This window comes from Schistocerca serialis, chromosome 2 (genome assembly GCF_023864345.2).
Source record: "Schistocerca serialis cubense isolate TAMUIC-IGC-003099 chromosome 2, iqSchSeri2.2, whole genome shotgun sequence".
Lineage (NCBI taxonomy): Eukaryota > Metazoa > Arthropoda > Insecta > Orthoptera > Acrididae > Schistocerca > Schistocerca serialis.
In genome coordinates, this window is record NC_064639.1 from 427,376,820 (window position 1) to 427,404,678 (window position 27,859).

The 27,859-nt window shown below is 42.6% G+C and overlaps 1 protein-coding gene across 1 annotated transcript in view; it reads right to left on the reverse strand.

The window, feature by feature from the left end:
* The window catches only part of LOC126456037 (adenylate cyclase type 3), a 418,454-nt gene that overhangs the window by 139,152 nt on the left and 251,443 nt on the right, over positions 1–27,859 (reverse strand). The window contains exon 10 of the mRNA XM_050091793.1: positions 26,502–26,589. Within this exon, the coding sequence (XP_049947750.1) occupies positions 26,502–26,589 (88 nt within the window). The remainder of the gene's footprint in view (positions 1–26,501; positions 26,590–27,859) is intronic.

Sequence of the window (27,859 nt, forward strand, 5' to 3'; positions counted from 1 at the left end):
CCTTTATGCCTCGCCAATGTTTTTGGTTTCCAAAGACAATGTGGAAGATTACTCACCCATTGCGGAATACCGAGCGCTTAATCACAAGGTAGCTTTAGAGTTTTTGCCATTGCCTGACCTTTATAAGTTCTTTACTTGGCCTGCGGAAGTGCGCTATTTCACGGTTTTGGTTATTAATCAAGCCTACCACCAGATACTTCTGACCGCAGAATCCAAAACTCTGACTGCATTCTGCATGGACTGGAACTTGTTTCAGTTCAAAATCTTCAGGTTGCCAACTAGTGAAACAGTCTTCCCATGTTTGCTACACACCGTTTTGGGCAAACTGAACTTCCATTATGCATTATGCAAACGATGTGGCTGTTTATTGTAAGTCCGTCAGTGAGTACCTTCAGCACCTCATACAGGTGTTGTACTCTTTTACGGAGGTGAGTTTGACAGTCAAACCCACTAAAGTTCATTTCGCCCACGCCGAGATTTCTTTCCTGCGTCATCTAGTGTCTGTCAGTGGCATTAAGATTGATAACGAATACACCAAGGCTATTTGTAGTTTTAGGACGGGATTGGCACGTTTTGTATGAATGGTGAACTAGTTCACAAAGTTCATTACTAATTTCGGTCAACTAGCTGTCCCCTTGAAGGAATTTTGTCGAACGGGAGAGCCATTTAAGTGTTCGGACACCCACTGTTCAGTATTCTATCCGTTGAAGCAGTCTCTCAGTAACTCTGCTTTGCTAGCCATTCTGAATTTTCCGTGGCACTTTATTCTTCAAACCGATACCTCAGTTTCGGGAGTCGCTGCCATCTTATTACAAGAACTTGACAGAGTTTGTTAGTCCCTCGCGTATGTGTCGAGATCTTTCTCAGTAGCAGAGGTTAAACGCTATACAAATTAGAAACATTTTTAATCTTATTTTCCCCGGGAATATTTAAGTTTTATTTGAAGCATAGACAGTTCTTATTAGAAACTGTCAGTCGTTAACTTGGGTACTGGCTTGACTCCGTAGAACTGTCAGAATAGCCCAATGGGCAGTTCGCATTTCAGCTTTCCGTTCTGTCGCAAAGCATATAGAGGTTTATAACAATCTGCTGGCCAATGCACTGAGACCATGTAATCAGGTGATTATCATGAATGAAGTGCAGCTATGCCAACTGAGATTCCATCACTTTTCCGAAATTTGGAGGAGCAGCAGCAGCGGCATCAAGTTTAAGGATCTGTTCCTTATTGGGAAACAGGTAGCTTGGTATTAACAAAGGCCTCTTACCCTACAATGGGAAGTTAAAGATTTGTCTCCCGGCTATATTTAAACATTTTCACCATTCTTTGTGTGGTCATCATTTGTGTACTTTTAAGACCTTAGCGAAGATTAAAGAGTATCTTACGTGGCCATTTCTTAATTCCGACACTAGGAAGTTATCAAGGAATATCAGTCTGCTAAGCCCATTTCCAGTTCTCGTTGATGATTGTTGCACTCTGGTCGGAAAGAGTGGCCGATGGACAATATGACTGTGGATTATTTAGGACGCTTCTTCTTCGCAATATGAGAGTCAGTAAGTACATTGTTGTTGTGGTGAACGTTTCACCTATTTAATGTGGCTTTCATGAAGTAGGTGTATGACTGTAGGTTTGACAGTTTAGCAACTTGATGAAATATTTTATTATTTTATTCTTTCCGAACAACAGTCAATGATAATGCACCTGCCTTTGCTAGTAGAGAATTTAGGGAAGTTAGTTTTTGTAGTGCCGTATGGCATACCACCACCATCCCATACACCCCTCAAACTTCGTTCGCGGACAGTGTTAGCGGTACGTCAAATCAGCGCTGATTATGTATCACAGCAAATGTTACAAAACCCATAAATCCAATCAACTGGTTTATTTTTTGTCCCAACTCTACTGTCCATGAGGGGATTAAGACCCAGTAAACTTTCCGATATCAAGTCCTCGGTCCATCAGTCACATCCTACCCAAGGAAATTGAAGCTGACACCATTAAATGAAACTGGAATAAGGTGACTAACGACACTCGTTTTTCACATAGGCGAGAAGCCCGCAGATACACCGTCCAGTCACATTAATGTCACCACCTGTCAAAAGCCTGAATATTTTCCGGCGCGGATGTGCAGGATGAGTCAGCGAGGTTCTGCAAGGTACCGATAGGGATGTGGAGACATGCCGACACAAGTGCCGTGGCCAGCTGCGCTAGGTTTCTCGGTTGGGGATCCATGACGGGAACAGCGCGCCCGAAATCGTCCCACATATTCTGGATTTGGTTTAAATCCGTAGAATTTGGTGGCCAGGAGAAAATGGTAAACTCATCCTGGTGCTCTTCAAACCACGCATGTACACTGTGAGCTGTGTGACACGTTGCATTATGCTGCTGGTAAATGCCATCGTGCTGAGGAAGAAACAAACTGCATGTAGGGGTAGATATGATCTAAAGGATAGATGCATATTTCTGCTGATGCACTGTGTCTTCCAGAATCATTCCCAAGACCATACCGCACCCTTCTCTGGCCTGGACAATTCCGACGATTGTTGAAGGGCCGCATACGGCAAAAACGACCAGTACGATGGAGCATAAAACGTGACTCGCCTGGAAACGCCACATGACACCACTCAGTGGACATCCAGTTGCGATACGGGAGTGAAAATTCCAGTCTTCGTCGCCGATGAACAGCAGTCAGCACGGGTGCATGAACCTGGCACCTGCTGCGGAAGTCCATACACAGAAACTTTCGCTGAACGATCCTTGAGGAGACACTGTTGGTAGCCCCTTGGTTGCAGGTCTGTTCACCACTACACATCTCTGCAGTCGTCGTTCCTCTCTGTCATATGTGGCCCGTGCTGCACCACAGTTGCTTCGGCGCCAGATGTGGATAGCGCCATTTTGCCATGCACGATATACTTTAACTATGGAGCCCCGCAAACAGTTTACAAACTAAGCTTCTGCCCTTGGCCTGAAAGCTAATGAATGCGCCCTTTTTGACGTCCTCCTAGAACCGCTCGGCCACATCGGCCGGCCTGCTAGTGCCGCCACCTGCCGTCTAATAGGGGTTATTGCACGTTGATGTCTAACAAAGGTGGTGTCACATTAATGTGACTGGACCGTGTATGACGGCCATAAATGGCCTTACTCGTTAACTACATAAAAAAGGGAAATTTTTAAGACATATAAACGTCGACATCTGTAGGTTTCTGGATGGGGATAACAGGTAACTGCGTTCTACTAAGTTAATGAAAGAGCTCAAAATGGTTCAAATCGCTCTAAGCACTAAGGGACTTAACATCTGAGGTCATCAGTCTCCTAGACTTAGAACTATTTAAACCAAACTAACCTAAGAACATCACACACATCCATGCCCGAGGCAGGATTTGAACCTGCGACAGTAGCAGCAGCGCTGTTCCGGACTGAAACGCCAAGAACCGCTCGGCCACAGCGGCTGGAAATGAAAGAGCATGAACCTCGTAGTAAGGTCTGAACGGTAGCGATAAGGAGATTACGTACTTACCAGCTCATGGATTATGCGGTCTTGACGTTCAGAAATTTTCTTATTACATATAAATACGTGTAGAAACAGAGTTGTGTAATTATTACTCAGCAAGTGAGCCAGTGCTATGGACAAATGAAGTGGCCAATCGAAAACTAAAGATGCGAAAAGCTCGTCACACGGAATGAGAGATACAGCTAAATCAGGAACTAGAAGGAATAATTGGGCAAGTAAGGCACTAGTTTGGAAGACATTTATAAGATGATTTCTGTTATGACTTGAGCGCTAAAGTGTATTTATTCAATTTGCTGCCGGTCTGCTGGGGGGTTTTATAACTGAGAGCAGTCCTTGCCGGCCAAGTACCTGAGACGATAATTTCTCCATCCCCTGGATCCCAACCTGATGCCTTCTAATGGAGCACCACTTCAGAGTGGTTATTTAAGGGTCGTTGGTACGGATTGGGAGTAGTACACTAATATGCAATTTAATTGTTAACCAGGCTATGCAGGATGAGAGAAAAAGAGAGAAAAACAAATCTGGTGAATACACTGGCAAAAATTGATTGACGTGTTTATTATTGCTGTTCTGTTATGTAAGAACTAACTAATATATTTCTTAATACATTACAAGAAAAATTGATTGAATGGTCGCTTGGATTTTCACATGTGATCGAAATATTTGTAACACGTACTCAAGGATTGAGAAAGTTGTTAGAGAGAGTGTTCAGGAAATTCAATACGGTGTACGAATAAAAGAGTAATGTCCTCCGAAAGGTGGAGAATTTGTCTATTAAGGAATGTCTACCAAACTAGTTAGAAATCTTTGCATTTACGAATATGGGGAAAATTGTTAGTGGAGATTGAGAGTGTTAATTGTAAAAAAACTACTTACTAATATTGACCCTTTTGTCGCGTGTCCACCGATTATGCAACTCTAAACTAAAACCGAGATGAACAATGAAACTGAAATATTCTATGAAATAAGTCTTTTCTCATTCAAGAGTTGCATACGTTAAATACGAGTGCTGCCCATGTTACCATATTTAAAAAGAAAATTCGAAATACCAGGATTCAAAATAGGCTCAGTGGCTCCAAAAATAGCTATCATTTAGTTAGATCCACACCAGTGATACAAACACTTAACGGTATCTCAAATATCTAAAGCGAAAGGGTGTCTGAAGAATGGAAAAAGCTGAAAGGCAAAAAGATTTACGGCGAGAGTAATATCAGTCTGCTGCTGAGATTTATGCCTGCAGATGAGAAACGAGGACAGATAAGTGGTGGAGGCGGTGGCGCTTGAGGCGGCAAGTGTGGGACCCTCTCCCGCCCACAGAAGGTTTAACGAAGGGACTGCGGAGGCTTTAGCTGGCGCGTTAGCTCGCTAACAAGATAACTGGAAGCAGCCAGACAGTTTAGGCTCAGTGGCACGATGTTAGTTGAAAGTTGGCTTAGCTACCTTGCCTTAACAAGGGTGGTAGCGCTTCAGAACATTTAGTCACACCATCTCATATTTTGAGCAACAGTGGAATCTATTATGGTAATTTACCCATTGAATAAAGTTACTCATTGAACTCTAACGAAAACACAATGAAGAGAATTTTACGTACTATGTTAAGGTTAAAACGTAAGTACGACGGTGGTAGGTAAATGGGACGAAACAATCTGAACCAATTTCTGGCCCACTTGAAAATTTTTCTACATTATCTTCTACCATCACTTAGCAGCTTATAATGCCTATTACCTGTTATTGATGGCCTGCCTGATTTTGGAGTATCCTGAACGCTTCCAATCCTTCGAAACTTGGTGATGAGGTTCAGTACAGTATTCCGGTTAGGTATCCTCACTCCTGTGAATTTTGCTGCAAATGCAGCTTGCACTGCTGAGGTAAACTTGTCTCCATTGAGGGACACATGCTCTACAAAAAGTTCTTGCGTCTAGCTTTTCAGTTGTATTTAGTTACTGAAGTACACTAATGGCCATTAAAATTGCTACACCACGAAGATGACGTGCTACAGACGCGAAATTTAACCGACAGGAAGAAGATGCTGTGATATGCAAATCATTAGCTTTTCAGAGCACTCACACAAGGTTGGCGCCGGTGGCGACACCTACAACGTGCTGACATGAGGAAAGTTTCCAAACGATTTCTCATACACAAACAGCAGTTGACCGGCGTTGCCTGGTGAAACGTTGTTGTGATGCCTCGTGTAAGGGGGAGAAATGCGTACCATCCCGTTTCTGACTTTGATAAAGATCGGATTGTAGCCTATCGCGACTGTGGTTTATCGTATCGCGACATTGCTGCTCGGGTTGGTCGAGATCCAATGACTGTTAGCAGAATATGGAATCGTTGGGTTCAGGAGGGTAATACGGAACGCCGTACTGGATGCCAACGGCCTCGTATCACTAGCAGTCGAGATGACAGGCATCTTATCCGCATGGCTGTAACGGATCGTGCAGCCACGTCTCGATCCCTGAGTCAACAGATGGGGACGTTTGCAAGACAACAACCATCTGCACGAACAGTTCGACGCCGTTTGCAGCAGCATGGACTATCAGCTCGGAGACCATGGCTGCGGTTACCCTTGACGCTGCATCACAGACAGGAGCGCCTGCGATGGTGTACTCAACGACGCACCTGAGTGCACGAATGGCAAAACATCATTTTTTCGGATGAATCCAGGTTCTGTTTACAGCATCATGATGGTCGCATCCGCGTTTGGCGACATCGCGGTGAACGCACATTGGAAGCGTGTATTCGTCATCGCCATACTGGCGTATCACCCGGCGTGATGGTATGAGGTGCCACTGGTTGCACGTCTCGGTCACCTCTTGTTCGCATTGACGGCACTTTGAACGGTGTACGTTACATTTCAGATGTGTTACGACCTGTTGGTAGGACATGTTCGAAGGCATCAAGGCATCAATTGGAGGGCTGCGTGGAGGGTAAAAATCGTAGAGGGAGACCAAGAGATGAATACACTAAGCAGATTCAAAAGGATGTAGGTTGTAGTAGGTACTGGGAGATGAAGAAGCTTGCACAGGATAGAGTAGCATGGAGAGCTGCATCAAACCAGTCTTGGGATTGAAGACCACAACAACAACAACTACCCGTGGCTCTACCCTTTATTCGATCCCTGCGAAACCCTACATTTCAGCAGGATAATGCACGACCGCATGTTGCAGGTCCTGTACGGGCCTTTCTGGATACAGAAAATAGACTGCTGCCCTGGCCAGCACATTCTCCAGATCTCTCACCAACTGAAAACGTCTGATCAATGGTGGCCGACAACTGGCTCGTCACAATACTCCAGTCACTGCTCTTGATGGTCTGTGATATCGTGTTGAAGCTGCATGGGCAGCTGTACCTGTACACGCCATCCAAGCTCTGTTTTACTCAAAGCCGTTATTACGGCCAGAGTTGGTTGTTCTGGGTACTAATTTCTCAGGATCTATGCACCCAAATTGCGTGAAAATGTAATCACATGTCAGTTCTAGTATAATATGTTTGTCCAATGAATACCCGTTTATCACCTGCATTTCTTCTTAGTGTAGCAATTTTAATGGCCAGTAGTGTATTTCACATAAACCGACACCTAACCGTTGAGTTGTCTTAAATCAGGCAATCTGGGTGAGTAATCTGGAGGAATACAACATCCTATCCACCTGCATCAGAATACTTCAGCCAAGTGTCGTCTCACAGTCACAGCGCAATGAGGCGGAACACCATCCCGTCGTACAGCATCCTTCTGTGTAAGTGGAGAGGAAGTCTTCCACCAGCTTTTTCTCATCTTTTCCTCGGTCATCATATTGGCCTTGGTGTCCATACTGATACGCAGATATATTTTTGGATCTATCTCTTTGAATCATTTGTTGCATGGTTTCGTATAACAACAGTTATAATTCCTCTATCTTATTCTGTACTCATTTGCAAATTTCCTTCCTGTCGTTTCATGAGCTCTCAAAAGCCGCACCTACCATGCCTCAATTCCATATATTAGAATAATAAGAGTTTGTTTTTCGGTCGTCAGTCTTGTGACTTGGTTAATGCGGTCCGCCACGAATTCCTCAGCTACGCTATACGCTTCATCTCAGAGTAGGATTTGCACTCAACGTCCACAATTATTTTTGGATGTATTCCAGGCTCTGTCTCCCCCTACAGTTTTTGGCTCTGGTGCTCCTTCTAGTAGCATGGAGGTTGTTCCCTGAAGTCTTAAAACAACCCCTATCATCCTGTCCCATTTGTGTGTCAGTGCTTTCTATAACTTCCATTCTTCGCCGATTCTGCGGGAAATCTCCTTATACCTCACTTTACTAGTCCACTTGATTTTCAACATTCTTCTGTAGCACTACATCTCAAACGTTTCGATTTTCGTCTTACTCGTTTTTCCACAGTCCATGTTTCACTACCATACAGTGTTGTGGTTCAGACGTATATTCTCAGAAATTCCTTGCTCAGATTAAGGGCCATTTGGAAAGTAAGGTCCAACCGGACGCGAAATGGAAACCACAGTGTAAATTCATAGCTTTTCACGGGTGGGCTGGACAATGTCTGTAGTATGCCCATCGATTGCGTCACGTCGCTCTTTTCAGTTCTGAGTTCACAGTGAGCACGTAAAGACGCCTGGAAAATAGTGTCTCCTGCCAAGTATGAGGGCCTGGTGAGAGATTTCGCCTGATATCATGCAGCCCACATAACATAACTATCATACGTTTCCTTCTTCAGTACAATTCCCGGACGCGCTATGCAGGGGCAGTAAAGATGCTATTGCAGTGTTTTCGATTGGAAGTGTTTGATCACCCACAATACAGCTCGTAATTGGCTCCCCCTGAGTTTCTTCTCTGCTCGCATGAACCGCTGGCTTTGAAGACATCATTCTGGCACAGATAACGAGCTGCAGTCCGCCGTAAAGATTTGGCGGAAAACGCAGGAGCCTGCCTTGTACGATGAGAATATTAGGAAGTAAGTATAATGCTGCGACAGATGTCTAAGTAGCAGCGGCGACTGTGTAGAGAAGTAGCTGGAAAGAATAGCTGACTATTGCAAATAAAACATTTTTGATTTTCCCAGGGTTTCCATTTCGTGACCAATCAGACCCTACTTTCCGAATAGATCTCGTACTAGTACCAGGAATATCCTGGTTTTTATGTCCTCCTTGCTCCCCATCGTGAACTATTTTGCTTCCAAGGTAGCAGAATTCCTTAATTTCGCCTATTTCGTGATCACCAGTTCTAATTTCAACTTTCTCGCTATTTTCATGTCTGTTACTCCTCGTTACTTTCATCTTTCTGCAATTTTCTGTCACTCCATTTTCTGTATTCATTAAAAGGTTAATTCTAGTCAGCAGGCTCTGTAATTCCCTTTCACTGAGGGTAGGAATGTCATCAGGAAATCTTACAGTTGATATTCTTTCTCCCTGGAGAATAGTGATGTGTCTCTAAATATTGAGTATTGCATGTACGTTACTTTATTCTGAAAATTATTGAAAGACACGACAGTGGAGTAGATGAAACTTCATTCTTCATTGCCTTCGTGTAAAAATATGGAGAATGGTGAGTTTAGGAAGTTGAACGTATGAACTCTTTCTATTTATTTACTTTAGGTATGATTTTGCGCGCAATATATTCTGGTACTCCAAGAACCATGGCTTCAAGGCTTTTGGCCGAATTACAAGACTGTACTTTGTATCTTTCGGGAGAGTTCGCACGCGAATCTCTGTAAAGGTTTCTCAACGCCTGCATTACCTGCTCATCAGAAATTAAGAGTTTTGTGTTTACTATTAGGCATATTGTGTCCGCAGTTCTTAATGTTCTATATTCGTTACCATTACACGACTTATGTACCAAAAATAAAAAGTATTCGACACAAACTTTTATTGTAAGGTCTTTTAACATATGTGAAATTTGCATAATTTTCTCTAGACTGATGACATTTTTTCACAATTAAATTTACAGTATAGTTTCGCACAGTCTATAAGTAGGAGAGCTTCACTGTTATTCTCGATGTTCTACGATATTACAGGTAACTGTAAAAGCTTAACGTGTGCCTGATATTCTCCCGCACTGCTGAGTTTACTCTTATAACACGATGATTCCCGCTACTTTGCGTATTCTGCGATGTAAAATTCCATTAGCAAGAAACAGCTAATGTTATTTTCTCTCAGGTAGTTATAATTATACAGTAAATGTGTTAGATCTAGAGAATACATACTGTTTTTACTGCCAAAAATTTAGTTGAAACTATGAATATATTTGCTGATATTCCCAAAACTCCTCTCATGGATGTGAGGAAACAGCTACCGGAGTTCATTAGCGTGTCAACCACGCACTGAACTATGTAAATTTCAGTGATACGTTATCACAGGGCTACGGGAAATTACCGATAATTGTAGTAGCTCCAGAAAACAAAGCCAACAGCTCTAAGAGAGCTTGTTAGATAATGCCATGTGAGATATGTAGGGAAGGAAAACTCAAGGTTTAGCATACTTTCACCGATTGGCTCACTGGAGAGAAAAGGACAGGGAAGCAAATCAGCCACGGCGTTCTCAAAGAAATCGCACAAGGCCTCGTCTTGAGCGATGTAGGGTAATTTAAATCACCACGCCTTGACAATGATGTGCGATCCTCTTGAAGCCGAGTTCAGTTTTGTAAACACTGTAAATGGCCGCTTGGTCTAGTGGAATGCAAAGTCCCCTAAAATGTCTATTGAACACTTGTCTAAATTAAAACATGCCGTAAAATCCATGGATGTACGTGTGTAGTGCCATGTCGAGAAATACTATGTGACATCGAATGGTCTATCTTGAAGCAAATTTGACTGCTACAATCAGAAGATGAGCATGAAGATTGCTCCCTATGGTTTAGCGTAGTGACTCGAAGTGTCGGCTCCAGTGTATGGAAACCAAACCATGATCAGGAAATGAATTTACGACTGGTGCAGACGCTTTTAGAATGCAAGGAAAATGGTGTTGATGATCGATGAGCTGGGCTACCGTCCCGATTATAATGAGAAACACCTTAGAACTAAAACGATAGAAGAAAACGACTGTTTGTTATTGGAATCGCAAATTTGCACGTACATTAATGCCCCCCCCCCCCCCCCACCCAAAAGATCGTATTCGTTGAAGCACTCTTACCGATTCGTGCCACAAAAAAAGCAATGCGAATGGAAGCAACTGGAGATGTCAGCGACACGTCTGCGCGTAAATCACGCTTTATGATAGTGCTGGGGCTAGGCTAATACGGTGACAATGGCCCATTTGTTCTCTTTACGTAAACAAAATGGACGTTTGCCCTAGCTGCCTTATGTGAACAAAAAACTTTACTTGGATCCTTGTTTTGTTTATTTAGGACGTAATTAATGGCCATAACTGTCATTATAATTACCATGATTTATATCCCAGATGACGGCTGAATAGTGAGAACGTGGACGTAAATACTGAAATGTGAAGGCTTAAAAATTACAGAAATGCGTTGTTTAGCAACCAATACAATACTCATTTGTACATTCTGTAAGCAAAATAGCCACCTTTTTCAAGATGAGATGCGTCAAAATACCAGCCAAACAAACACCACAGTGAGATAATTTAAAAAAATTACACGGATCTTCAGCGTTAAACAATTCTTGTTTAACAAAAAATACGCACCGGGACTACGTTTCACTGAAATGATCTTACCCCGGTACTATTTGTGTATGACGTCACTATTAGGTACCTCTTGTAAAAATAATGGCTGGACTTGTAAAAATAATGGCGGGAAAGCTACAGAGATAGATTTGTATGAATACATCGCTAATGTCCCACACCTGCAAAGTCAACATTCATCCGGAGAAACTCGCTCCTTACTTATGCTGACCTTTTCAATGGGTTATGCGTGCTTGTTCATGGATAAAACCCCCTTACATGTTATTTTTATTTCATTCTGCGTATCGAATTTCACATCTGTGGTAGCTGTGGTGAATTAATACTAGGGATATCTTTACATGTTATGATTTTCATACTGCACTGCAGATCGTGATGTGATACGTGCGTGATGAACTTTTGTGTGTTAAGTAACATGGTAGTTACCTGGTCACTGACAGTGAAATACCGTATATTTCAAATAAAATAACAAAAACACAGTCTCATGCAGGAAAATGACTTGCTTTCAGGAGCAGGCAAAGAACAAGAGTAGAAATATGAAAGGTTGCAACGAACAACAATAGCATTCCAGAGATCAGGAAGAGCTTATCGAATATGTTTGGCGTTTACGTAATGCAAAATTATTTTTTACGTGCTTTCGTTCACAAACGTTTTTCTAATTCATAATGGAATGGAAAAACCACCAATCAAAATTAAATCTATAAATCTACAAGACTCGACAATATTGGCAAGAACCTTCCATGATTTCTCAATTGTAATAAAGCAGCACATACTTTCCTTCGAAAATTTATGAAATGTTGTGGTTCAAAAAGGAAGTAACTGAAGGCGGCTAACAACAAATAAAGGATGGGAAAGAAGAAGAGCGGGGAGAATAGGAAAATTGGACGATCATTCTTAGTCTTAACCGTACCCACATAAAGTCGCGGTGTCTTATCACGTCCGCAGCTCGTGGTCGTGCGGTAGCGTTCTCGCTTCCCACGCCCGGGTTCCCGGGTTCGATTCCCGGCGGGTCAGAGATTTTCTCTGCCTCGTGATGACTGGGTGTTGTGTGATGTCCTTAGGTTAGTTAGGTTTAAGTAGTTCTAAGTTCTCGGGGACTGATGACCATAGCTGTTAAGTCCCATAGTGCTCAGAGCCATTTGTCTTATCACTTCATATTTTATAAGCTGAAAAAATAGCTATACGCCAATGAAAATGCAATTAATTTTAGTCACTATTTTGAAATTCCCCAAGATACGCTTAGGAAAGACTCAACAGAGTATGTGATAGTTCTATCTGAAAGAAAATTTCCGACAGATTTTCATTAGATTTAGTAAGTTAAAAATACACTATGCAAGAACTTGCTGATAAAGCTCTTAAAAATATTAAATGCGATAGGTGACTAATATGTGATAGTTATAGTTTACGAGCATTGCAACAAGAGCAGCTTAGTAGTGTTTAACTCATAAGTGTGGCCACAAGAGTGAATCTACTTCCATTGCATTAAGGAGTAATTTAGTAACATCTTATAATATGAGTGCAGAGACTCTTTAAACTACGTCATTTAAGTGAGTAATGTACTGTAGAATCAAATCAAGAACTAAGATGAAATTTTACGCGTGTACCTCACATACTAACAGTCTCTTAACTGCTACATTATAAGTCAAATAGTTCATTAATTTAGAATTATTTAGTTAGTCCGCCAAAATATAAGGTTTGATTACAAATACTGAACCACTGCAACAATACAGAAAGAATTTTGAAACTTCCTGAAGCTCAGCTGTGTTGGCGCGTCGTTTGTCTGCGCCCTCAGGATTTCCACTACGCCCCCTCGGCTTGTTTCTTGGATTTGTGTCAGACGGCCGCAGTCTCCCTGTGGGGCGGCAGGAAATCGTAGCCCAGTTATCTTTCTTCGGCTTTTATTGGGACCCGTCAGCGAGGTGACGCCTCGGGCTCGGGTTCAGACAGGCAAACAAGACGGTGACGCCCCTCGTAAATAACAGCAAAGCACCGTTCCAGCCCGCAAGTTGTCTGTAAGTCGTGGAGCGGCTTGTTTATCGGCCACAGGCGACGGAGATATACGCACCGCAAGAACGACCAAATATCACTAGGAGGAGGTAGGAATTTCTACACGTTTCTCGCAGCACATCTGACGAGGACAACACATCAAGAGGAATAAACCGATTTTCCAGAATCTTCGATCATTGGAAGAGGAAGTTTCCCGGTTTATCCGTGGATACTCAGTCGTTTCTGAGAAGTTTTCAAGGTACTTCATGTACATTTTAGCGGATAAGTCGTTCATTCGAGGTGGTGACGCAGTGGCTACTTCACAATTTTGTGGCTAGCTCACAAATTTTCCATATCATCGAAGGGAAGGCTCCAAATCTTCCTGAAGAATGAACATAAGAATAAAATATAAGAATTAATATAAGAACTGATATAAGAAAATGACATTTTTAAAAGTTTGTAATCCCTGAAAATACCATGCACACATATATTATATAAAATATATGACACTTGTTGCGAAACACAGTTGTAATTTTACAGTTAATATAGCACCATTGTATCCTCTTGTTTGATAAGAAACATTCCTGTAGTCATCTTCTATGGACATGGGTAGATAAATGAAAAACAAAATAAAATAAAAAGAATAATAGGGTTTCGAACATGAGTCTCAAATTTGGAACGCCACGACTCTATCCTTTCTGTCACCATTTCGGCTGACATTAAGGCGCTCTAAAAGACATCTACATTACATCAAAAATGTTGGCTATCGACTTCTCAGAAACAAGTACCTACGGATAAGCCGAGACACGTGTTGACCCCACTTTCACTGAGCAAAGTTTCTGGGAAATCGAGTTACGGCAGTTGCCGTGTTCTCCTCATGAGCAGTAGTTGACTCGCAGCAGAAAAAGCAGAAAAACCAGATTTTCTAGCAGGAGTTGTCTTCTGAACTTGAAAAACAACCGTTTTACTCGTGAAAACATTACACATTAAAGGGATATTAACATGTAGAATTTCCCTAACCCACTTGCAAGCCGATATAACAGGTAACACTCTAGTTGCCAAGAATTCGTATGCTTGTTTGTGTGCCCCGTAACGTTAGAAATTAGTTACGATAGATCTATAGTAGAAGAGGCTAGTGATAATTCACTATAGAGCGCGCCATGTCGGAAGAAGTGTCTGTACACGCAGTTAGCCGCGCGGAGGTTCGAGTCCTCCCTCGGCAGGTGTGTGTGTATTGTTCTTAGCATAAATTAATTTAAGTTCGTTTAAGTAGTGTGTAAATCTAGGGACCGATGACATCAGCAATTTGGTCCCTTAGGAATTCACACACACACACACACACACACACACACACACACACACACACACTCACACAAGCACACACAAAATGGTTTAAATGGCCCTGGGCACTATGGGACTTTACATCTGAGGTCATTAGTCCCCCAGAACTTAGAATTACTTAAGGGGCTCCGGAACGCCCTATACTTGCAATGTTAAAATAACGCATATAAATTACATCTTTCCTCACAAAGTATTTGAGGTAGGAAGTTCAACTTTTTACAGATTATTTATTGGAATATGGGCTACAACTTAACACAGGGATTTCACAAAATTTTGGTTCAGTTATTAAAGATGATTTTTTTCAATTGTAATGAAAATTCACAACATTTTTTTGCAATTTTTTATTTATATATTAAAAAATACACAGTTTTTTGGAGAAAGGCTGTGTTAAATTATGCAGAAGGTACTGTGTAACATATACTGAAAGTTTGAAACAAATATGTTTGGAAGATCCTTAGAAAACATGTAATTAGTATGAGAAAATAAAAGTTTTGGGAATCGAGCGACAAAGATTGGATTAACTTTTTAGTGCATTCCAGGTCCATAGGATGGATTATCTTCATCCTCTGCAAACTCCTCCTCCAGCTTCCTCTTGTTCCTCCTCCTGTTTACTCTTGCTTGTATTTCTAGACTCTTTACAGCCCTGTCTGCAGCCCGAAGGCGTTCCTTGTCTAAAGCAAGCATCGCTCGTTGTTGTGTTCGTAGATTTTGCTACCATTTTCTTCAGTTGCAGTTACTGCAACACTGTTCCAAAAGGTGGTCATGTATGAACACTTATCACGTTTCAGTTGTATTTCACTAGCAAGTCCTACGTGCTTTATTATGCAGAGTTCCAGACCAACTTCACTACAATGAATACATCTTACACAGTTTGAAAAAATTCCTTTGAGAACCGACATATCAAATATTTCATTCACATCCGATTCGCCCATAAAACATTCATAGTTTTCACTCATTGAACCAAGCTTCTTCTGTGAAGTATTTTCTTTCCCACTTTGACTGCTATGGGCAGGTGTACTTGAGAGGTTAGGTTCACTCACTTGGTTATCGTCTTTATTGTTTACAGTAATAACACATACCTTTGGCTTTCCAACATTTCTCCTTTTCTTAAAAGCCTTCAGAGGATTTCTAATAACTTTACTTTTACTCATTATTATACTTCAACAAAACAGAGACTCAAGAAACAGAATTAATTACGAATATTTTCGAGATAACGACAGAGTAAATAAACATGAAACAATCGACAATCACACCAGCGATATATATTGAACCATCACAGGTTAGCCACAACACATACTTTATCTCACATCACTAAAATGTGCCTGATGAACACGGACATTAATAATAACACCATTTGACAGCAGTTTAACAGCGCCACAGTGGGTCACGCCCATGTAGAACACATTTCAAAAAAAATTTAAAAATAGTTGTAGTCTTCGGAATTGAATAAATTATATATCTATTAAAAGGTAATAGTCTGCAGATTCAGAAAACGCAAAAAAGTAAAAATTGATCTTTTCATGATTTTGAGCCTTTCCGGAGCCCCTTAAACCTAACTAACCTAAGGACATCACACACATCCATGCCCGAGGCAGGATTCGAACTTGCGACCGTAGCGGTCGCGCGGTTTCAGACTGAGGCGCCTAGAACCGCTCCACATACACATACACATACACATACACACACACACACACACACACACACACACACACACACACATGAGCGCGCGCCTGCGCGCGCAGAGTCGGCGTTAGCGATAGTGAAGTGTGGAATGTATTACGTCTGCCTACGGATGCCGGCAAAGAGTAGCAATACCTTCGCTGTTACCAAGCTTTACAAGGTGTTGCTGCGGGAAACGATGAAAGATATTGTATTGCCACTGATTTGCAGCCATGTAGCAATATGGAGACGAGACGTACAGCACTTTTCACGGTCAGGCGTTCCGAGGAAGACTAAATCTCAGGGTCTGCTGAGGGTTGGCAGAGCTGTATGCGTAGAAATGTTTAAAACTGGGCGGCCTTCGGATTGACGCACACTGCAGTAATTGTAGCCGTATTGTCATCGTGATGTGCAATCGCAAATGCTTCCTGCAGTGTCACTACATACGCTTTTTTAGATACATTTCTCTCTCTATACAGTAGAGTAGGGCGAGCTGTTCAAGATCGGGCCTTCCCTTCAAATCGCAGCCAAGCTAGCATTTTTATCTACGATGTCGGACTAGGTCATTCGGGAGGTGTTTATAATGTGACAGAATCTTTAAATAATTTAATTCGTAAGCATTATATACTTCACCTGTTTTCAAAGTTATTCCTGCTGTGGGTTCGGTATATAATCGACCCACAAGAAGGAAATGTTTATTGTTTTACACAAGTACATTTTGCAAATCTTAGCTGTCTATGGTCTTATATTTTTTGCCTTCTAAACCAGTAAAGGAAGAACGTTTTGGTGTTCAGTCTCATATGAATATTAATTACCTTTTTACAGCATTCCACAAAATTACCAAATGAAGTACATATTCACGTTTGAACTATAGAAATTGATGGGCAGTTCCTTGAAGTAACTTATGTACAAGTAGTTACTGGTTTGAAATCATAACCATAGTCAGACGAGTCATTGAAATATTCATTCTTCCTCTGTAAGGCTTTTTCAGCGTTATTGAATATATCTGTTACTTTCTCAACATATTTTCTACATAGACATTCTGCAGTCGTCAGGTTACACGAGAAATTTCTTTTTTAACTTATTCAATATGAAGTTTCGTATCAGATTACGCCCCTCTAGCTCCTCGAGTTCATCATTCAAATCAGACGGCAGGCAGAACGTTTGCATTGTAAAAAACAGACCCAAACCCACGCTGCCGACTACAGGCTTTATTTACTGCGCAGAGCCGTGCAGCTGAACCGCACAGTAGCGTGTAAACAGTAATAGTTCATGCATCAGCCCTGCCGTTCGAACTGTGATGTGTGAAAGTATGGCTTGTAGATAGAACGCCCAGCTATTAAACTGGCATTTATTGCGTGCTTCGAAAATAAGAAGTGGAAACTAAACATTTAAAACCGATAAAGCAGACTCGCTTAATGTAAAACAAGTTGTACAGCACTTCCCCACTGTGTGGCATACTGGGCAGTATCGACTACACATATTGCGACCCATAAATATAGGAAGCCAGCGGATAGCAATATCATAAAATGACAATCTAATATAGCATGAAGTTGAGAAGCAATGTGCTAAAAAATTCGTTAACAGTCTATAGGCAGGAAAGTAATTTCGCCTGCGTAAAAACAGCGAACTGGAAAGTGCACTACTGGCCATTAGAATTGCAACACCAAGAAGAAATGCAGATGATATTAAACGGGTATTCATTGGAGAAATATATTATACTAGAACTGTTATATTTTCACACAATTTGGGTGCATAGATCCCGAGAAATCAGTACACAGAACAACCACCTCTGGCCGTAATAACGGCCTTAATACGCCTGGGCATTGGGTCAAACAGAGCGTGGATGGCGTGTACAGGTACAGCTGCCCATGCAGCTTCAACACAATACCACAGTTAATCAAGAGTAGTGACTGGTGTATTGTGACGAGCCAGTTGCTCAGCCACCACTGACCAGATGTTTTCAATTGGTGAGAGATCTGGAGAATGTGCTGGCCAGGGCAGCAGCCTAACATTTTCTGTATCCAGAAAGGCCTGTACAGGACCTCCAACATGCGGTCGTGCATTATCCTGCTGAAATGTCGGGTTTCACAGGGATCGAATGCAGGGTAGAGCCACGGGCCGTAATACATCTGAAATGTAACGTCCACTGTTCAAAGTGCCGTCAATGCGAACAAGAGGTGACCGAGACGTGTAACCAATGGCACCCCATACCATCACGCCGGGTGATACGCCAGTATGGCGATGACGAATTCACTCTTCCAATGTGCGTTCACTGTGATGTCGCCAAACACGAATGTGACCATCATGATGCTATAAACAGAACCTGGATTCATCCGAAAAAATGACGTTTTGCCATTCGTGCACCCAGGTTCGTCGTTGAGTACACCATCGCAGGCGCCCCTGTCTGTGATGCAGCGTCAAGGGTAACCGCAGCCGTGGTCTCCGAGCTGATAGTCCATGCTGCTGCAAACGTCGTCGAACTGTTCGTGCAGATGGTTGTTGTCTTGCAAACGTTCCCATCTGTTGACTCAGGGATCGAGACGTGGCTGCACGATCTGTTACAGCCATGCGGATAAGATGCCTGTCATCTCTACTGCTAGTGATACGAGGCCGTTGGTATCCAGCACGTTGTTCCGTATTACCCTCCTCAACCCACCGATTCCATATTCTGCTAACAGTCATTGAATCTCGACCAACGCGAGCAGCAATGTCGTGATACTATAAACCGCAATCGCTGTAGGCTTCAATCCGACCTTTATCAAAGTCGGAAACGTGATGGTACGCATTTCTTCTCCTTACACGAGGCATCACAACCACGTTTCACCAGCCAACGGCGGTAACTGCTGTTTGTCTATGAGAAATCGCTTGGAAACTCTCCTCATGTCAGCATGTTGTAGGTGTCGCCACCGGCGCCAACCTTGTGTGAATGCTCTCGAAAGCTAATGATTTGCATATCACAGCATCTTCTTCCTGTCGGTTGAATTTCGCGTCTGTAGCACGTCATCTTCGTGGTGTATCAATTTTAATGGCCAGTAGTGTATATACTTGGCACTTTTGATAAGCTTCGGTGACCTGCGATGTTCCTGAGTCGAAGGCACTGTACCACAAGCTGTCACTATTACAACTGTAGGCGGGAAATTGGAAAGTATTCAACAGCTTCACCAAGCAATAAAATATTCCCATGAATTACAACTATGGAGCTGCTCCTCGGTTTCACGGGGAACATTGAGTACGCTTGCGGAATAATTACATACGATGACCATCTCTTACGAGCAGCTGTGACCTGCTAATAAATCATAGGCAATAAACTAACCACTAGGCCTCTAGCATGTAGAAATTATGTGAATGGAAGGATAAGTGTCAAGAAAGACATCCTTGTGTAAATACGCAGACCACCAAGATCGTTCACGAACTGATGCCTACCAGTGCACAGACTCACTACATGTGATGAGCACGCATACGGTACTATGCTAGTAACACCAAGTTGTCTCCCGACTAACAGGCTTTCGGACAGAGAGATGTGCTCTGAATAACGTCAGTCGTCGGACGTTGCCTGCTACATGGAATACATCTGATACACCTTATAGACCTCTACTGCTTTAAGCGTACCGTATTGGCTGAAAATCGCGAAGATGAGAAACTGATGATGTGGTGATTGGGGGTGGAGAGAGGGGGGGGCGGTGGGTTGTTGCTGTACGATAAGGACCGTAATGAGTATTAGCTTCTCAATGACGTCGAAGAGCTGTTGAGAATGAAATATGTCCCCCCAGTTGCGGTATGCTGTATTTCCGAACCACACACGGTCCTTCTTTCCAGTCGGAGAGGGGAGCGCAACTGTAGCGCAGTTGGATCATGAAAACACCTGAAATGTCCCTTTGAGACTGAGATCAGTAGAGACGGAGCTGAAGCCCTGAATGGACAATCATGGGGCAGAGAATCAACCGTTTTTTAAAGGAACCATGGAATTCGCGTGACCTGTTTTGGAGAATCCTAAGCCTGACAGATGTGTGTGGTATCTGAACCCCACTCATCTTGAATGCAACTTTAGTGTCTCAACAACTATGCTATTCCCTGTTTAAACATATATAATCGATTAGTTGAGTACCACTCAACAAAAATAGGATAATCGAAGGCGTATCAGTAGGTAGATTAAAACTTACGCGCGTCCCATGTAGAACTTCCACTGGAGCTGCGTTAACCAGTTCAAAAGTTTAACCCTCCCTGCCAACCGTCATTGTTGCTGTTGACGTCTGAACCTTCGCTTCTGACTGATAGTGCTGTTGTGCCATTCACAGTGGCAATGAAGAAAGGTGCTAGTCGGTCAAACTTAGTCTGGGAATATCGATTTGGGAATGCTATCAATACCTGGCATTAAACAGAACTCTGATGATGTACAAAATTTGCCATTGTATTTGACAGTGAAGCTCTCTAGAGTATTATGAATATGATAGAAAACCGGGATTTAGACATGATGGTTGATACAGGCACACAGTCAAGGACAAGTAACAAATGACCCCTTGATTTGTAAAAAAATTCTTGAAATGAAGCGAGTAACACTGATCTTAAAGCGACTATCATGTGGCTTGGTTATTTTTTTCAGTCATTACTCTTATGACTGATTTGATGCTGCCCATCATGAATTCCTTGCATGCGCCAACCTTTTCATTGCAGCACTATATTGCAGTACCTATGTTATTCTGATAACGATCCAGAGTTCCTTTGGACATGCATGCAGTATCGACTTTCAAGTACAACGACTGACCTGTAGGGGAATACACATGATGCACGTACGAGTACAGGTCGTAGACGCATGATTTGTGGTATGTGGAAGTTTGGTTAGAGCCGTGAGTCGTGCACTGATAGCCAAATCGTAAGGCGATCGCTCGCGATAAGCGGGAAATCAGGGTTTGAGTCCCGGTCCAGCACAAATTTTCATTGTTGTCATTCCATTCTACAGCTGATGGTAGTCCTTATCCGCAATTGTGAATTCATTTGATATCTTCATTTCAGAGTTGAACTTGCATCCTCAGTTACTTACTGCACGTATTCCAATCTCGGTCATCACCCATAGTTTTTGTCCTGTACAGTTTCCTCTAGGACCAAGACGGTTATTCACTGATATTTAACACACGTCCTATGTTCCTGTCTCTTCTTCTTGTCACTGTGTTCCATGTTTTCCTTTCTTCCTCAATTATGCAGCCATACTTCTCACTTCTTACTTAACGAGTCCACATTGTTCTCAACATTCTTCAGTAGTACCACATCTCAAACCCTCGATTCTCTTTTGTCCTGGTTTTCCTACCGTACATGATTCACTACAGTAGTATTCTGTGCTCCAAATGCACATTATCACAAATTTCTTCCTCTGGTTATGGCTTATGTTTGGTACCAGTGGCCTTCTCTCGGCAGGAATGCCCTCTTTGGCAGTGCTAGACTTCTTTTCATGTGTCCTTGCATCGTGCGACATGGGTTAGTTTGCCTCTGTGCTAAGAGAAATTCATAACTACGTTTACTTCGTGACCACCAATTCTGTTGCTAACTTTCTCGCTATTCTCATTATTTTAGTCTTTTTCTAGTTTGTTCTCTATCCATGTTTTCGTACTTATTAGACTGTTCATTCCATTCGACTGATCCTGTAATTGTTCTTCGCTTTCACTGGGGATAGCAATGCCATCAGCGAATTTTAGCATTGTTATCTTTTCAAATGGCTTTGAGCTTGGAACTACTTAAACCTAACTAACCTAAGGACATCACACACATCCATGCCCGAGGCAGGATTCGAACCTGCGACTGTAGCAGCAGCGCGGTTCCGGACTGAAGAGCCTAGAACCGCTCGGCCACAGAGGCAGGCGATATCTTTTCACCCTTAATTTTAATCCCTCTTTGTTTTTTGTGTCCCTCATTGCTTCTTCCATGTAGACGTAACAATAGGGTCCCTGTCCTACATCCTTTTTAATCCGAGCCTTTCGATCTTGGTCATCCAGTATTATTGTTCCCTCTTATCTACGTATTGTATATTGCCTGCCTTCTCCTGTAGATTACCCCTTTTTTTCTCAGAATTTCGAATATCTTGCATCTTTTTACTTCGTTGAACGCTTTTGCGAAGTCGACAGATCCAATGCAGGTGTCTCCATTTTTTTCAGTCTTGCTTCCATTATCAACCGCAACATCAGAACTGTCTCTTTGGTGCCTTTACCTAATCTGAAGTCAAACTGATCGTCACCTAACAGATCTTCAACTTTCTTTTCCATTCTTCTGTATATTATTCTTGTCAGCAACTTAGATGCACCAGTTCTTAAGCCTATTGTGCGATAATTCTCGCACTCGTCGGCTCATGCTGTCTTCGGAATTGCGTGGACGATGTTTTCCCGAAAGTCTGACGATTTGTCGCCAGTCTCATACATTCTACACACCAACTTGAGTAGTTCATTGGTTGATTTTAGAAATTCCAATGGAATATTATTTATCACTTCTGCTTTATTTGATGTCAAGTGTTCCAGAGCTGTTTCAAGTTCTGACTGTAATACTGGATCCTATACATCTTCCTTATTGACTCCAGTTTCTCCTTCTATCCTGTGATTGGGGAAGTCTTCCCCTCATAGAGGCCTTCGATGTGATCTTTCCACGAAGACGCTCTTTCTTTTGTGTTTAACAGTGGAGTGCCCATTGCACTGTTAGTGTCACCGGCCTTGCTTTTAATTTCTCCGAAACTTGTTTTGACATTTCTGTATTCTGAGTCAGTCATCCGGACAATCATTTCTTTTTCGATTTCTTCAACTTTTTCCACAGTCTTTTCGCCTTGGCTGCCATGAACTTCTTATTTATTCAATTGGTTCAAATGGCTCTGAGCATCTGAGCATGTGAGGTCATCAGTACCCTAGAACGTAGAACTACTTAAACCTAACTAACCTAAGGACATCACACACATCCATGCCCGAGGCAGGATTCGAACCTGCGACCGTAGCAGTCGCGCTGTTCCGGACTCAAGCGCCTAGCTATTTATTTAATTCCTAAGTGATTCATGTTGCTGTTTTTCTGTCTTTCCCTGAAAATTTTTTTACTTCCTCCTTTTCGTCAATCAATTGAAATATTTCTTGTGTTACCTAACGTTCCTTCCAAGTTACATTCCTTGTACCTATGTCTGATTGTCCAAAATCTGTGACCGCCACCCCTCTTCAGTTAAACTGTTTACTGCGATATTCCTTACCGCATCATTCACGTCTTTGGTTATGTTCAAACGTGTCTCATCTTTTCTCAGTACATCAATATACTACTTCCATCTGAACTGATTCTTCTGTACGATTCTCTTAAACTTCAGCCTGCTTTTCATCATTACTAAATTATGATTCAAATGGTTCAAATGGCTCTGAGCACTATGCGACTTAACTTCTGAGGTCATCAGTCGCCCAGAACTTAGAACTAATTAACTAACCTAAGGACATCACACACATCCATGCCCGAGGCAGGATTCGAGCCTGCGACCGTAGCGGTCGCTCGGTTCCACACTGTAGCGCCTAGAACCGCACGGCCCTCCGGCCGGCACTAAATTATGATCTGACTATGTACCGTATCAGGTTCTGGGTTGACCTAGCATTAAAATATCTGATTTCGGTGTCTTTGTATAACCATGTCTCCACATATACTCCTTCTCTTGTGATTCTGGAATTGAGTATTTGCTATTACTAACTGAAATTTGATAAGAACGCATTTAGTCTTTCACCTCTCTTATTCCTATTACCAAGACCATAGTCTCCCATAACCTTTGCTTCTACTACTTCTGCCACAACCCCATGATTGCTAGACTTTAATCTCCCTTTACATACTGAATTACCCTTTCAGTATCCTCTTTTCATCCTCTGATTGCTACGTTGACGCGCGCTTCAAACCTATAACTGTCGGCATCCACACACGACCATCACAGTTCCTATCCATACTGAAGACCGTGGAAAACTAAACTACCCATGTAATCGGACTATCGGCACGTGCTGCAGAATTCAACTGCAGATGCCGACGAAAACGCAGGAGCTGACCCGAGAAACTATATAAATTAGATTAATATGCAGAGATTCAAAAACCTAGCTACCGAAGCACTCAGGTGAAACTGTATAATTCGCCCCTGATTACATAAGAATCTTCCATTTCAAAGCATTTGCAACGATCCTGTCTGACAGTATACTACTAACTGTCTTGCCGACGTTGCGTTTCGGAGGTTTAGAGTGTAATGTCGTTTTCTTCAGTTACTATCCATTTTTTACAATCTGAAGATGACAGCTAAGTCTGTCGAAACTGGGTGTTTTAAATAAAGAGACATTTATGCCATCTTGGCTTTAGAATGTTTTTAGCTAAAATATTTAATTGATCAGAGATAGTTAGATAACTTCGCGAATGGCGCCGTGACCAAGAAGCAGATTTTTCTCTATTGATAAGTAGAACGTTCAGACCATTGTTTACAGAGACATTGTGATTGTGTTGAGAAATAGTGTCATGTATTTGCGACACTTTTCAGTGTGTTGCAGCATTCAATAAAAGTTATTTCACCTGCCACAATAATGTGCAAATTACTTTTTGAAGTCACCTTGAAGAGTAAAGATTAAGTTCAAAAGTCAAAGAGTAAATATCTCTTTCAAAAAGTAAATGCTTTTGCCTAATTCGTGTTGCAGTCTTTAAGTCAATATATGCATTGTACTACACACATATAAAGTAGCCTGTGTTCGTACTCAGAGTTCAAGTTATCTCCATGTCAAATTTCATTAAGATCGTTTCAACGGTGTAGTCGTGAAAACTTAACAGACAGAGTTACTTTCGCATTTACACTGAAACGCCAAAGAAACTGGCACACCTGCCTAACATCGTGTAGTGCCCCCGTGACTACGCAGAAGTGCCGCAAAAAGACGTGGCATGGAGTCGACTAATGTCTGAAGTAGTCCTGGAGGGAACTGACACCATGAATCCTGCAGGCTGTCCATAAATTCGTAAGAGTACGAGGGGGCTGAGGTCCCTGCCGAACAGCTCGTTGCAAGGCATCCCAGATATGCTCTATAATGTTCATGTCTGGTAAGTTTGCTGGCCAGCGGAAGAGTTAAAACTCAGAAGAGTGATCCTGGAGCCACTCTGTAGCAAATCTGGACGTGTGGATGTCGCATTGTCCTCTGGAATTGGCGAAGTCCGTCGGAATGCACAATGGAGGTGAATGGATGCAGGTGATCAGACAGAAGGCTTACGGAAGTGTCACCCGTCAGAGTCGTAGCTAGACGTATCAGGGGTCCCATATCACTCCAACTACACATGCCCCACACCATTACAGAGTCTCCACCAGCTTGATCATTCCCCTGCTGACTTGCAAGATCCATGGATTCATGAGGTTGTCTCCATATCTGCACATGTTCATCCGCTAGATATAATTTGAAAAGAGACTCTCCCGACCAGGAAACATGTTTGCTGTCACCAACAGTCCAATGTCGGTGTTGACCGGCTCAGGCGAGGCGTAAAGCTTTGTGTCGTGCAGTCATCAAGGGTACACGAGTGGGCTTTCGGCTCCGAAAGCCCATATCGATGATGCTTCGTTGAATGGTTTGCAGGCTGACAATTGGTGATGGCTCAGTATTGAAACCTGCAGCAATTTGAGGATGGGTTGCACTTCTGTCACGTTGAACGATTCTCTTCAGTCGTCGTTGATCCCGTTCTTGCAGGATCTTTTTCCGGTCACAGCAATGTCGGAGATTTGATGTTTTATCGGATTCCTGATACTCACGCTACACTCGTGAAACGGTCGTATGAAAAAATCCCCACTTAATCGCTGCCTCTGAGATGCTGTGTCCCATCGCTTGTGCACTGACTATAACAACAGGTTCAGACAGACTTAAATCTTGACAACCTGCCATTGAAGCAACAGTAACCGATGTAACAACTGCTCCAGACACATGTTGTCTTATGTAGGCGTTGCCGACCGTAGTGTCGTATTCTGTCTGTGTATTTGAATACGCATTCCTATACTAGTTTGTTTGGCGCTTCCGTGTATAATATTGGTATGTGAGTATGGATATTCCCGGGTTCGATTCCCGGCGGGGTCAGGGATTTTCTCTGCCTCGTGATGACTGGGTGTTGTGTGATGTCCTTAGGTTAGTTAGGTTTAAGTAGTTCTAAGTTCTAGAGGACTAATGACCATAGCTGTTAAGTCCCATAGTGCTCAGAGCCATTTGAACCATTTGAGTATGGATAGGAAAGAAAACGACACCACAGTTGAGCATTTCACACGTGACGTCTCTGAAAAGAGTAAATGTTAGTGTGAATGCGGTGTAGGGGCTGCTGAGCGCAGGTGAGGGCACCAACGTGTTGACAGCCATTCGATTCTGATATCTGCAGGCGCAGAACTGCGTACTTACCGAGGGGAAGAACTCCGCGACGGACACGAGCGCCAATGCCAGCAGCAGCAGCACGGCGACGCCGGCGAGAGACACGCTCAACACGTCCCTGAAAATGCCACCGTCCGTGAGTGCGAAACGTGCTTACATAGTGACAATATGCGCTGACCTCTTTTATGCAGGCTATTTGAACAAGAAATCACCACAATAGAGTAATAGCGAAATTTGGGCAAATAACTCACAAAATAGGTGTATATTACATCAGTTGAAAGCAAATTACTTTTATATGTAATTTTGCAGGCTATCGTGACCGTTGTCATTGAAGTTAAAATCTGTGTTATTAGGCCGCGTCATATTTCTACTAAAATGACCGACGTTCCGACCTCTCTGCTGGGATCATCCTCAGGATCTTATGGTGTCCATTACCGCTAGAACACTGTCAGAGACGAGTGTCGCGTCCTCTTATAAAGGGGAGTTTTCTCGCGTTCGTGCTGGAGAAGTGATAGTATTGGTTAAAATTCTTATGGCTACCATTGGTGGGCCATATTCATAGGCTAATATTCCCGCTCTGATGCAGAATAAGGGGCGTTGTTGGCTGATCCCCTGTATATGCCATTGGCGGCCCATCGTCATTGGATAGAAAGGCGCTATTCCACACTTACACTGGAAAAGTGGTATTGGTTGAAATTCCAGCTGCTACTATGGGTTGGTCGTCATCATTGGCTGGATTCGAAACGGACAGAGCAAGAGAGGGGGACTGTTTACCCAAAATATTATTGTCCGCTGAAGTGACTTACAGCGCGTTGTTTACGTCGCTCGCACACCACGGCCGAGTATTCACTTCGCTGATGGCGAGGAGCCACGATGCCGGAAGCCTGTAGCCGTCCTCTCTATTGAACGTTCATGCATTCTTGGAAATTCCTACCGCTTCTCGGACTTTGCTTCTATAAATGTTTGTTTCCGTAGCCAGTGCACGTACGTTATTAAAATCGATGTCAGAGTCATAGATCTCATGATGTTCCGCTATTGCCGATTTTGCGCTTTGTTTCAGCCACATGTGCCGTTCGTGTTCCTTTATGCATTCCTTGACAGCTCTTCCCGTTTCACCTATATACACTTCACCGCAGCTACATGTCACCTGATAGACGCCTGCATTGTGGAGGCAACCAGGTGCATCCATTTTCCGTCGGAAAAATCTTTTATTTTGTTTTGACTAAAAAACATGTCTGAATACCATTTTTCTTTATGAATTCTTCTTATGCAACCAGTCACCCTATAAACGAACGGTAACCTAACGGAGTGATAAGGAGGTTCCTCAAGATTTTAACTTCAAATTATTTTTATCTTTGTTTACATTGGATGGCAGATATTCAGTCCGA